General features: G+C 41.4%; 1 protein-coding gene across 3 annotated transcripts in view; it reads left to right on the plus strand.

Moving 5' to 3' along the window:
- Positions 1 to 1,658: 1,658 nt before the first annotated feature.
- LOC311260796 (transducin-like enhancer protein 4) overlaps positions 1,659 to 12,713 on the plus strand; it is a 37,870-nt gene continuing 26,815 nt past the window's right edge. For 2 of the 3 annotated variants that reach the window (XM_084359015.1, XM_084359016.1), the window contains exons 1-4: positions 1,659 to 2,234; positions 2,573 to 2,670; positions 4,467 to 4,530; positions 4,690 to 4,734. In XM_084359015.1, coding sequence (XP_084215141.1) covers positions 2,190 to 2,234; positions 2,573 to 2,670; positions 4,467 to 4,530; positions 4,690 to 4,734 — 252 coding nt within the window. In that variant the 5' untranslated portion in view covers positions 1,659 to 2,189. The remainder of the gene's footprint in view (positions 2,235 to 2,572; positions 2,671 to 4,466; positions 4,531 to 4,689; positions 4,735 to 12,713) is intronic. The other variant, XM_084359017.1, reaches the window with a different exon arrangement.

Here is a 12,713-nt window from a genome sequence, read left to right on the forward strand (position 1 = left end):
TTGAGATAAAACCACCAGCGTTTTTGCCAACTCACCAATAAAGTGTCTGGGTGTTTCGGTAGTGCATCAAACTCCAACGAAAACTGTCTCCTCTTATTGCCAAATGTCCACTAGATCCATTTCAGTAACATATTGATTCCAAAACACAGTAGTCCATGATTAAATGGTGAAAAAATGGCAAAAAACCTGAGCTTGCAGATGCTTTTTTATGAGAAGAGACGCAATCGTTTCATTGACAGCTCATTTGAGCTAAGCCCTACCTAGAGCCTACAACCGCCAAATAGTGATCGTGTAGACAAGTGACCCACTCTCTCTTCTTTATCGTCTCTTCTGAGTCACTTACACTCCAGCCTCCGGATAATTGATGCAATGAGATTTCAAATCGAGCAATTTATAGTGCGTATTAAATGCGTAGAAATACATGTTTTGACATTATATCAATGATGTCTATGCACTGTATTGCAGAGATATCTGTTGAAGTTAGCATGCTAACCAGCTAGCCTTGGCCTGTCCTTTTTCTTGTAATACCACTCTGAGCTCCCAGTCCGGACTGCTAGCTGCACAGCTAAGTGAGCGAAATAGCTCACGGCAGTTAGCGGTTACTCTGGTGATATGAATTTGAGAGGTGGACAATTCTTACATATTGCACCTTTAAGATAAGGTAAGCCTTTTCCCTGTTTATCCATCAGGGGATATTGGTACGCTACCCTGCAGTATATAAAAGGATTTAAAGTTAGTCTCAGGCTTACAAGCTGCAGCAGTGAAGTGATTTACACATCAATACTAAAGTAATCATCAATTATAATCAAACACTATAATAAACATTATTCTGAAGAGAACTTTTGGTACTTAGCCTATATTTTAAATATCTTACATAATACTATTTTACTTCTACTATTAAAATGTTGGTACGTTTAAAACAACAATTCTTCCAACACTCAGAAAATAGAAAAAATCTGTATGCCAAGGGAAACAATCCTGGAAAATATGTTCCCACACACGTCCTGAAGACAGAATAAAGGAGTTGGAAAAGTGCCAATGAGCCTGCAGCCAGTCGTAATAATTCAAACTGAAGTTCATTAAGTGTTTACAATATTTGGTCGACCCCACTGTGATTTACATTATATACAGACAGGCAGATGCGGGCTTCATACAGCGGAGCTCAATGAGGATTTAATTGCAGGGCTGTAAGTGCAATCTGTGGACATAACAGCAGACTGTTTTAATAGGCGATTCAATTAAAAACACAGGAAAAGCACGAGACACCTCGGGGCCATATGTTCGCCTCTGCCTGGATGTCCTGATAAAAAAAAAAACCACATAAGTCAACAGATAGTTTCCAGATTAATCCATGTGACATCTTTTAGTAGCAGCCCGAGCCCCCCACGTGGGGTGTCCGCATAACTCTCATCATGTCGGAGGTGATTGGACAACATATCGATGATTGGCAGGAGCATGGAGCGCAGAGTGAACACTATTGGCTGTCTTTAATGGCCTCTCCTCCTTCAGACCACACACCATTGGCTTCGGGGGGCTTCGCGGAGGAAGCCGGGAAGTTGTAGTTCTTTACAGCCGACGCACATCTGTAGTGCTTATTATCGACTAATATGAATTAAACTACACGTCCCGACGTCACGGTACGGGCTCCTCTAATTGTTGTGAATATGTAATTGCGCTCGTGCGACTGGTTGCTTTCTAAATTTGGCTTCGCAGGGGCAGGCTGCCACAGTCGGTGAGGTGGTCGCTCCGCCGGTTCTGCTGTGCGAGGATGTGAACATTGAACGGAGGCTGCAGGACATTAACCGGTAAATGCGTGACGACGGGACGCAGCGGAGAAGCTCAGTCGCGGACAAGCAGGGTCATGATGTGCCAGAAGTCGATGCTTTGTAGGGAAATTCAGAGAAAATAGAGGATTCGTTGTTAGTTCAGGGGGAGAATATTGAGCTTTTGTGCGCACAGAATTACGCGCTGGAGATTTTGGAGAACTCCTGCTTTGGTTATCTCACTGACTGGACTTTTTTTGATGAAAAAAGAAAGACGGGTTCGAGGATGTTTCCACTCTTCACGGAACCTGCACGCAGCCCGCAAACCGGCCACTGACTGACCGACCTTTTTACGCACGGCTCAAGCTCCGTGCTCGCACATTTTGTTTTCTTGTTTATGTGGACGAACTTTGCAATACATTTTTAATGATTCGGGATCTGAGCAAGATGTACCCCCCGGCACGGCATCCGGTAAGTAGAGAGCAAACAGCAGCAGAGGCAGTATGTCAAAACAGCGCAGATTAACAGCCGCGCGCCTGATGCGTAATCAGTTTAGATCAAGTTTCCGTGCCACTGCGCGCCCGCACGGACAATTGCGCTCATTGTCAAACTGCTGCAGCTGCATGTGTGAGTCTGTGAGTGTGCGTGGGTTAACGTGTGAGGAGCCCGAAACCAAAAGGCCACCCTTATCACAGAGGCCTATTGTCATTCTACAGTCTTGTCTGTGTGTGTCTGTGTCGTGACACTGAACTTTGGCGGCTCAGTTCTTCCTCTCTTCCCCCCCTACACGCTGTTTGGTTTGGGTCGAGGTCCCCCACCAGCCGGGACAGCCGTTAAAGTTCACCGTCACCGAGTCCTGCGACCGGATCAAGGAGGAGTTCCACTTCCTGCAAGCCCAGTATCACAGGTGAGAGTTTGAATGATGGAAAACATCTGCATGGAAACATCTGCTCATCACCAGACAGTGACAGAACATACTAATGAAACTTAATATAATACTTCTGATTCATTTACATGTTTGCTGACATAATACAGACCAAACCATTAATTGAGAAAACAATGAATAGATTAATAATAGTGACACAACCCTTAGTGTGTAGCCTTAGGCCTTATTATACACTGAAAGCTCTGTATTATGTGAGGAGAAGGGTCATTTCTGGGATGCTGACCTGCCTTGCTCCAGTCATGCAGTGTGACCAACATTTTCTGGGAAATGCATGATGCAATGACACGAAATCCAAGACACGCATTGATTTTTTGTTAAGGGGTTTAAATAAGAAATTAAATATTTCTAGTCAGAGGTAAATATCCATCTGGAGATCCCATGAAATGATTCTCCTCAGAGCCTCGCAGAGCTGCTGCTACATTTGTCTCAGGCCTCATCTATCACCGGTGACTAACCACAGGTAAACCCCATCAACCTTGGTATGCACGTCTCTCTCTGCGAGCTCAAGTGGTGTGAAATACTTCTTTACCCGACATGATGAAGTGTGAAATACATTGCTCGGGGGGCAGAACCATAAGCACGATACCAATGCATAATAATCGCCCACCTCTGGCCACCACGTAATTATTGCCCAATCACCTGGTGAGATGAACCAGCGGTCCAGTTTGCTGGCCAAACCTGGAGCTGAATGAGCTGAAGCAAGGACAGTGTCTGCTGCATGTGTAATACTGCGATCAGACTGCTGCATATACGCATGAAATCCAAACTGCAGGGAGACACCGATTTGGTAAAAAGGGAAGTCAGGTTTGGTCAGATATGCACACTGAATCCAGAGATTTTGGGGGTTTTATTCAGCAAAGTAAAACTTTCTTTGCTTTCCTGTCACATGGAACGGTTTTTTAAACACTGATAAAGCTTAACTTATTGACACCACTATTGTGTAAAAACTTGCATCTCGACCTCTGGTGATCTTTTAACTTCATTTAAAGGACTGAATATTTTCACTATTGGCTGAGTAAACCCTCCAACCTCGCAGGCAGATAAAACCAACTGGACTCTGTCACCATCATCCAGCTGAAATTAAGGTTTACATGTATTCTGACGCATTGAAGATTCGAACTTTTAATTTGAAATGTTCAAAGCAAAGATGTCCGTAATTGTTACGTCTGTGTCCTAATTCTGTCGGCACTTTGCACACCTGCCAATTTCCTCATAAAATACACGTACGTACACTTCCTGTGGTAATACGTGGAGGCTTTCCAGTAACACACAACATTAGAAAGAGTTAAGCTTTTGTGTAACCACAGTAGTAAAATGGATCCTCATTATATGGTTGCTTTTTTGTCGATGGTGCAGTTTTGGCATCCACTCACACTGTAAGAATATATGATGAGGTTTGTGTGGTCGTCTATTGATCCATTAATTACTGCTGTGTACCTGCTGAGTAAGTGTCTGCAGGGGAAACTGGTGTGATCTGAGCAACTCTTCTCCTTTTTTTTCTTTCTGTTTCTTCGTTGCACTTAAATTTAGAAATGCAAATGTAAAGTAACAGGATGTAGACACTTTCAGACTCGGCGCTCTGCAAAGTGACATCTACGATTACATTTTAACACAGACTTGTTATCTTGTAGAGTATCATAATTTAAAGTCATACATTTGATGTTTCTTTTAAATTTCATTTTAAATGTGGTGTGTGTGTGTGTGTCTGTGTGTGTTTGATAATGACATACACTCAACATTTTTCTTCTGCCTCACAGTCTGAAACTGGAGTGTGAGAAACTGGCCAGTGACAAAACTGAGATGCAGAGACACTATGTCATGGTGAGTCTCACTGATTACGTGTGTGTGTGTGTGTGTGTGTGCGTGTGTGTGTGTGTGTGTGTTTGTGCATTAATGTGTGAGTATTTTTTGGTGTATGCGAAAAAAGAGGAACAGAGAACAACTTTTTTTGACCTTGCTTTGATTGTTGCTTTTTTTCAGTACTACGAAATGTCATACGGGCTGAACATCGAGATGCACAAACAGGTAGGAAGCGCTCTTTCGCTCGAATGTTAAAAAGAAGCAGAACTGATTCAAACGACACCGCAGCGAGTGTCAGAGGGACACGAGTTCTTGGTTTGAAATTGCTGTTGAATCCTGCAATATATGTATTACAAAATCGTCTTAATCTGGATTTCTTTATCACAACCAGTGCTGCCGTGTCATCACCTAGGAAGACCAAACTGCAGTCAGCTGATGGAAGTTTAGAAATTTAAAATCAAAGTATCTCAGATTTCAGAATGTCTTTTTTTCCAGTTCAGCTTCTCATTTCATACGAAATCTTGTTGATGTTTTTGTTAAAGGGGCACTATGTCATTTTGGAAAAGAAATTCAAAGTCAGAATTTAATATTGAAAATATTAATGAGGTGATAACACAAACTTGGAAATATTTATTGTTTCCATAACTGAATCAACAAGCTGTTCTCAGAGGAAAATAAGGTCCCCAGAACACTGTTTTTATTGTGTTGTCCTTTAAGGTCAGTTTGTTCATTTAGTTTATTCAGACATGAAAACAAAGACTTTGTTTAGGCATAAAAAAACAGCTAATGAAGATCTCTCTCTTCTGTTTAGAATTTCCTCCCCAAAACTACACAATGCTCCTTTAAATTCTACAAGTACACCTACATCTTAACGGTTTTTACCTCATTATCTTTGCCTCTTTCTCTGCCAGTGATACTCTACATTACATTACATATGTGAAGCTACGCATCAGATTTAATATTTCCTTGATGATCTTTGGAAAAAATACTAAAGGTCTTTTTTTTCTTCTCTTTTGACGACTTACAAAATCCTCAAAGACCCTTCTACCCATCTGTGTGGAATAAGAGGTTAAAAAAGATTTATCATGCAGAACAATACGTGTTTCCTAATCCAAACAAAAACGATAGATGTTAATGACAGATTTCCTCATTGAGTTTTCACAAGGTGAACCAAAATAAAAATAATCATTAATATTGGCATATGTTGATCTTCTTTTACAGTATTAAAGGTGCACTATGTAGTTTTGAGAAAGAAATTCAGACAAAGGTAATATTTACAATATTAATAAGGTAATAATACAAACTCAGAAATATTTATTTGATGAAAATCTTTCCATAACTGAATAAACAAGCTGTCCTCAGAGGGAAATAAGGTGTCTGAAGCTAGACAGGTGGCTACTTAGAGGGTCCTGCAAATATAAGCAGTAAAAACAATATAGAAACCTGTCAATCATCATGAAAATCAATCAATGATGATTACATTTCTTTCCCAAAACTACATAGTGCATCTTTAACATTTTTAGATAAAATAATGAGTTAATATTTTGCTTGTGTGTTACAAAAACAGTCATTTCTGGCAACCATAAAATACAGTGGCAGCTTGAGAAAGAGTGCAACATGCAGAATATTTTTTCATCCGGATGATTAGAGGAGTCTTTGAAGATCCCGGACAGCACAGCGGTAACTTACGTACTTATTTGTCTGTGAGTTGAATGTAAAGATAAAACATACGAGGCACAAACTGGTGCTAGTGTTGTGTAACCGTCCCACAATATATATTGAAGTGCGACGTATTCACAGTTGTGTTGCCTGCTGAGGCCGAGCAGTCGTTCCTCGTGTGAATAATGATTTCATCAGTTTAATTGAATGAGAAAATGGGCTGAAAAATGAGTGGAGTGAACGAGGATTTGGCCTTTAACGAGCCTTTACATTACTGCTGCCTTTTTTTAACATGGAGGATCATTAGCATAAATGTCTGTGTTAACCGCACATCAGCTGCCAGGCTAAATGGGCCACAGCTAACCAGCTACACACACGGTGTGTGTGTGTGTGAAGTGTGTGAATGTGTGTGTGTTGTGAGTGGAAGTGATAAATGCTTGGCCTTTGTCTTGTTGCGTGTATTATTTTCCATTTGTGTGTTTCTATACCGTGTGTTTACTTTGTTGCATGTGCATGTGTGTGTGTGTGTGTTTGTGTGTGTGTGTGATGGGATGTACGTATAACAGCCTGTATGTATACCGTACATGTTTGCTTAGTATGTGTGTGTGTGTTTGTGTGTATTTGTCTGTATGCACACTGTGGTTGTTTATTTAGTTTTGTGTGTACTATATGTGTATTTGTGCACGTTGTTTGTGTGTGTGTGTTTGTGTATGTGCTGAAATATTGTTTAGGTTTACTTGGCTCTGTGTGTTGGTCTTTGTGTGTATTTATGTGTGTGAGTGTTGCACACACATGCAGCTTTTTACTGGAACACTAATCAGACTTCTCTGATGAAATATGGGCTGTCTACTATAAATTCTGCAGTCTGCTGTTGTGTGTGTTTGTGTCCGTGTCCGTGTGTGTGTGTGTGAGAGAGTGTGTATGTATTGGGGGAAAGGGAGAAAAAATGAAAAGAGGTGAAATGTGGCCTGTGACTCTGTGTGGGGCCCGATGATTTCTGTCAGGAAACAGTTCTGGAGAGTGAATCCCTAATTTCTGCCAGCAGTCTGTGTGTGTGTGTTTTTGTGCGAGTTGTGTGTGTGTGTGTGTGTGTGTGTGTGTGTGTGTGTGAGAGTTTTGGAAGCAAATGATTTTGATGTGCAGGTTGTGTTTTTGCCAGCGTGCATGGGCGTTAATGTGTGTCTTCCATCTACGGCATTCAATGCGATGATACGACGTGTGTGTGGCTCGTTGAGTGGATGCCGAGATTGAAGGGAGGGGGGGTGGTGGTGGTGATGTTTTGAGGGTGAGGTGTGTGTGTGTGTGTGTGTGTGTGTGTGTGGCCCTCAGTCCCATTAAGGCAGTCAGCCTCCGCTACCAGGCGAATTGCTAATATTGCTTGTTTAGCATTTTCTGAGGGTAATAAGCCCATTGATTTTTGGCTCCGCTCTCTGTTTTATTTACACAGAAGGGCTCTGGTGCCCTCGTTAAAGAGAAATTGACTCGTAGATGGAGGAGAGGACGGGCAGGGAGGCAGGGAGGGGGGAGGAGGGTGTAGAGCATGGGACTGAGCAGAGAGAGGACAGCTAATCAATTGCAAATTAGTGAGGCTGAAAGAGGAATAAAGCAAAGGAAGGATGGGGAGAAAAAAGGGAAGGAGGCGGGAGGAGAGAGCGGTGAAATAAGGAAGCAGGCTCAATAAGACGTTCTGATACTGAAGACTGGCAGTGTTTGCAACCAGCTCTGACAACTCATTTCACTGCAGCCGACAGGGAGCCATTTGTTTCATTTTGAGGATTTTGCTCACGTAACGTTTTATCCAGCATTTTAATATTTTGAACTTACTTCTAGAAAACGCACTGAGAACGAGATTTAAAAGCACACCGGCACCTTTAAATGACAGACCTGTTTAACCTTCATATAAAGCTGTTTTAATTTCTTCAGATTCACTTTTTACGTTAAATATCACTTATTTATATAGCTGGAGTGTAAAATTGAGTGTAATTTAGTGGTTCCCAACCTGTGGGTCGGGAACCCACAAGGGGTCACAAGATTAATCTGAGCAGGCCCAAGTGACAAAAGAATAGTCAGACATTTTGGGAAATACGCTTGTTATTTTCTTGCTGAGAGTTAGAGGGAAGGTTGATACCAGCCACTTCTGCAATTGTCAGGTGAATGTGATGCTACAGCTAGCGGCCAGTTAGCTTAGCTTAACATTAAGACTGGAAACAGGTGGAAGCAGTTAGCTTTGCTCTTTCCGAAGGTAAATAAAATCTGTCAATTCAAATTGAAGCTCATCATCATTTTCTTTTGTGTGTGGTGTGAAAATGACAAGCTAGGGCAATTTTTTGGCCAGGTGCAGTGATTTTCTCGAGTTCCCGCTAGTTTCCTTTTCCAGTTGTTTTTTGTCTGTTGATTGTAAAATATTGTGTAATTCTGAATTTCATTCTAAAACAAATCTCTTGTCAATTGAACTGACGCTCAGGGCCAGTTTCATAAAGGCAATTTGAGTGTTGCACGGACTGTTTTCACACCAAATCAGACATTGTGGCGATTAGCGACTGCATGACAATTCATGTTTTTGTAGTCTTTCGTGGCAGGGTCGCCCATCGCTGGTAAGCTCATCATGACGTTGATCAGTCACTCTTCCATTCATAATAATAATAATAATGATAATAGTACTGCAGTGCTGGATGATTTTCAAGGTTCTCCTTGAATCTTCATGTCTGAACGTCATGAGCATTTCTCTAAAAGTTGATTCTGTTTCAACTTTTTGCCACACGGTCGATGCACTTTTTCTGACATCTCCTGCAGTCCGCACCACTGCAGACTAAATGTGCTATCAAGGGGTGTTTATGCTGCAATGCCTCATTTAATGTGAAAAGAGCGCTACACACCCATTACAATTGGTGGCAACATCACGTTTCACATATGACTGCTGTGCACGAATTGCAGATAATCTCTTTTTCACGCATAGGTCTATAGAATGATGTTTTCTTTTTAATATGTCAAAGAGACAAAAATAGGACAGCATAGGAAATGATCATATGTTGCAAACTGCAGCTTGCAATATGTGAATTGGGTGAAAAAGGTGAAAATATCTAGACATGTGGAAGTTTGACATTTGGCCACACAGAAGCCAAAAAGAAATCACTGGTGTATTTATTTTTGGTTTCATAAATAAGCCAAGACTGAATGTCCCCTTATTTACAGTCAACAGACAGCAGGTATCATCACTGCGAACCCAGTCTGGAGGAAGAGAGGGATTATTTTAAACTTCAGTAAGATGCAAAAAATACTCTAAAAGCATATTATAGAAGGTTTTTGATTATTTGTATTAAGAACAAACTAAATCTTTACATTAAGCGCTAATTCAGCTGAATTTGTTTGTAGCCTGTGTCCAACACCCTTTGTTTTTCCTCTCTTTCCCTCTCGACCTATCTTGCTGTGTCTTTCACACACCCACTCACACACACATGCAGTCACAAGGGAGTACAGCCTTTATATGGTGGGGTCCATTAGGTGTATTAGCTGGTGGTGAAAAGTGGTGCTGATGTGGTGCTTACAAAGCTCCACAGGGGAGATGGACATTTGATCTTCTCTCTGACCCAATCTGACTCCGGGGCTCCTGCCTGATCTAATTTCTTTGTTGTTAGGACTTAGAGTGGGAGTATTTGAGCTGTTTTTTTCATTCTTTTGGGCAACATCTTTGTGATAAGTGGTTACTGCTGGGGTGTTTTTGTGTTATGCTAGCTCGCCATCCTGTTGTAACAAAGAGAGTACTGTAATCCAAGTAGGTGCTCTCAGGTAAATAATGAAAGCATATTCAGTGGCAAATTCTGAAGTCAAACCTTTTTCAGAGTGCCAGAAGTTGTTAGAAGTCAATGGCTGAGGAAGATCACACCATTTATTGCATGTTGTTGATCTGATCGCAGGGGGCAAACCATAAAATGAGGTGTTTGATGTTGCACAGCGACTGCTCACTGATTTTTCTCTTTTTTAACTGGAGGAACATTTCTCCAGCTCCTCACACTGAGGGTCAAAGATAAATTCAGTGCACATGATCTCGCCTCTGAGGTTACTGGGCTTTATGTGACCACAGAGTCCTCTAATCTCGCAATAAGCTCCCCAGATCGACCGGGTGTGAGTCCTAACCTTAGAGGCCTCTCTGGCCAGCCGTTTCTTATTATTTATTCACTGTCAAGACGGCGACGGGTCCAGGTCGAAGTCAAGGCCTGCTCGCTGCAGAAACAAATTCTCCAGGTTTGCTCAAATCACAGGACACTTTTCAGGAAATAAAAGGAGCCCTGCTTTTCCTTTTCGGTCTCTGCGGTGTGAACAGACGCGTTGGGCAAATAGGCTGACATCCCTGCACTCTGGCCGACAGTCACGATTGTCTGCCATTGATGTAAAATGTCACCTGAAATTGGTTGTGTTTCCTCCTGGAAAAGCATCTCCATTTCCTTTTCTGCTCCGCTGCTTTTGTTTCCATGTCTGTGCCAACATCTCAGGGTCACCTCTTCAAAATGGATCGATTGGAGGTTCAGGTTGTAGAGTTGTTAGAGGAGATCTGCATCTTTATTAATGAGTAGTTTTAAGATCCTTATTTAGTTTGACAATACTATGTTTGTCCAACAGTCTTTTTAAATAATTCTAGTTATTATGGTATTAGTGGTTTGCATGCAGGACTTTGCATTATTATTGTCATTATTGATGAAACTGCTTCATATTTGGGTCCATACAGCCCCAGAAAATAGAAGAATTCATCGACTTATCATTTCAGCTCTAAATTACATACATTTTTTTATTAAATGCATTAAAGGATAAGTTCACCCAAAAATGAAAATTGAGTCATTATGTACTCACCCCCATGTGGACGAGAAGTCAGGTTACGTTTTTTTAAACATTTCTGGAGCTTCACAGCAAACAAGCGTTGCAGCGTTCTCAGAAACAACTGAAGTAGATGCAACGTTGTTTTATTCTTATGAGGCTGAACAAAGCTAAGTCACGGACATGTGGTGCGGAGACAAGGATGCTTTTAAAGTATGTTGGTGGTAATGGGAGATAGTTTCCTCTGCAGGGTGAGACCGAGATTCATTTCAAAACCAAGGTGGGAAACAGCGACGGCTACAGTGGTGAGCTAATACGCAACTGCTGCCTCATAACAACACTGAGGGGACACGCTGCCTCAAATTCATAAACAACGAAGTCATCGTCCATCACGATGTGGTTTGACATTGTCATATGCCAATTCGACAGACATCTCCCAACCCTATGTGTAACATGCTACGCTTTTAGCTTAGCAGCTACAGTATAGATTTTGGCTTTAAAAAGGATGTAAATAAGTCTTTTGAAATCAATTTGGGACATTGGTGCTTCCAGGGACTTGTATTACACCAGACAAGCTGTATGGAGCCATTTTATGTTTTTCTTTTGGTTGTTTTTGAAATTTTTAGTCCCCGTCTACTTCAGGTTTTTAGGAGAATGAATATTGTTTTGCTGTGAAGCTCCAGAAATGTTTTCTGGATTACGAAACATCACCTGACTTTCCTTCGGCATGCGGTAGGGTTAATAATGACTGAATTTTCATATTTGGATGAACTTATCCTTTAAACAGTTGATTAATTATCGAATAGTTGCCAATTAATTTCCTTTTAAATGATTAATCGATTAATCAACTCATTGTTTCAGTACTAAATTGCATACATTTTAAATTAAAAGCACGAAAAAAAATAATGCAGTTGTGATCCAGACAGCCATTAGTTTTCATCCATTATTAGCAGACACTACAGCTGTGGGTACAGAAAATGCAGCCAAAAGTTTCAGCTAAAGAGACTACATTTAGAAATGGTTTGCAAAAATGTAAAGCTGTGGCTGCGGCGCCCTGGTGGCTTAATGGCTTCAGGTGCTGACTGTGTAATAACAACTTCCACAGTTTGGTCATTCCCCATCCCTCTCTGCTCATTTCCTTTAAAATCAATAATAACACTTACAGAGCTCAAACTTTTAAAACATAGCATCACTGGCGTGGCCTGTGGTATGTTTTGGCTAACTTTGGGAGCTTGATAGGAGATTTTGTTTTAATTCTGGTGTTGCTTGGCAGCCCTCTTATATCCAAACAGCTCATGCAGTGTGATGCTCACCACTGTAGCAGATTCATAAAAGTTGGAGGATCAACAACTCATTTCGCAGCTATAAAATACTGAGCCTCCATTGCCTTCAACATCTAACACTAAGGTGCCCCTGGGCAAGGCACTTAACCCCAACTAACTCGTACAGTGAAGTTTCTCAGAGGCTGATATGTAGCGGGCAGCTCCCCGGTGTGTATGAATGTGAAGCAGTACGGAGTTGAAAAAGGGCATGTGTGCACTGCAAGGGTAAACGTTAAATATAGAATGAAAATGTCAGTGTTTTATGTTGTCTGTGGGAGTGTGAGCGGCTGCCGCCCTGCCTCTGGTTCCCAATCTGCTTGACCTGAAAGGGCCCCCTAATTCTGCTGATAGTTGGTACACAGACATCCTGAAAAAGACTACATTCATGGCCTCTGATGTATTGTCTTTAAATGT

Source organism: Pagrus pagrus (genome assembly GCF_965226575.1).
Source record: "Pagrus pagrus genome assembly, chromosome: 8".
In the NCBI taxonomy this organism is placed as follows: Eukaryota; Metazoa; Chordata; class Actinopteri; order Spariformes; family Sparidae; genus Pagrus; species Pagrus pagrus.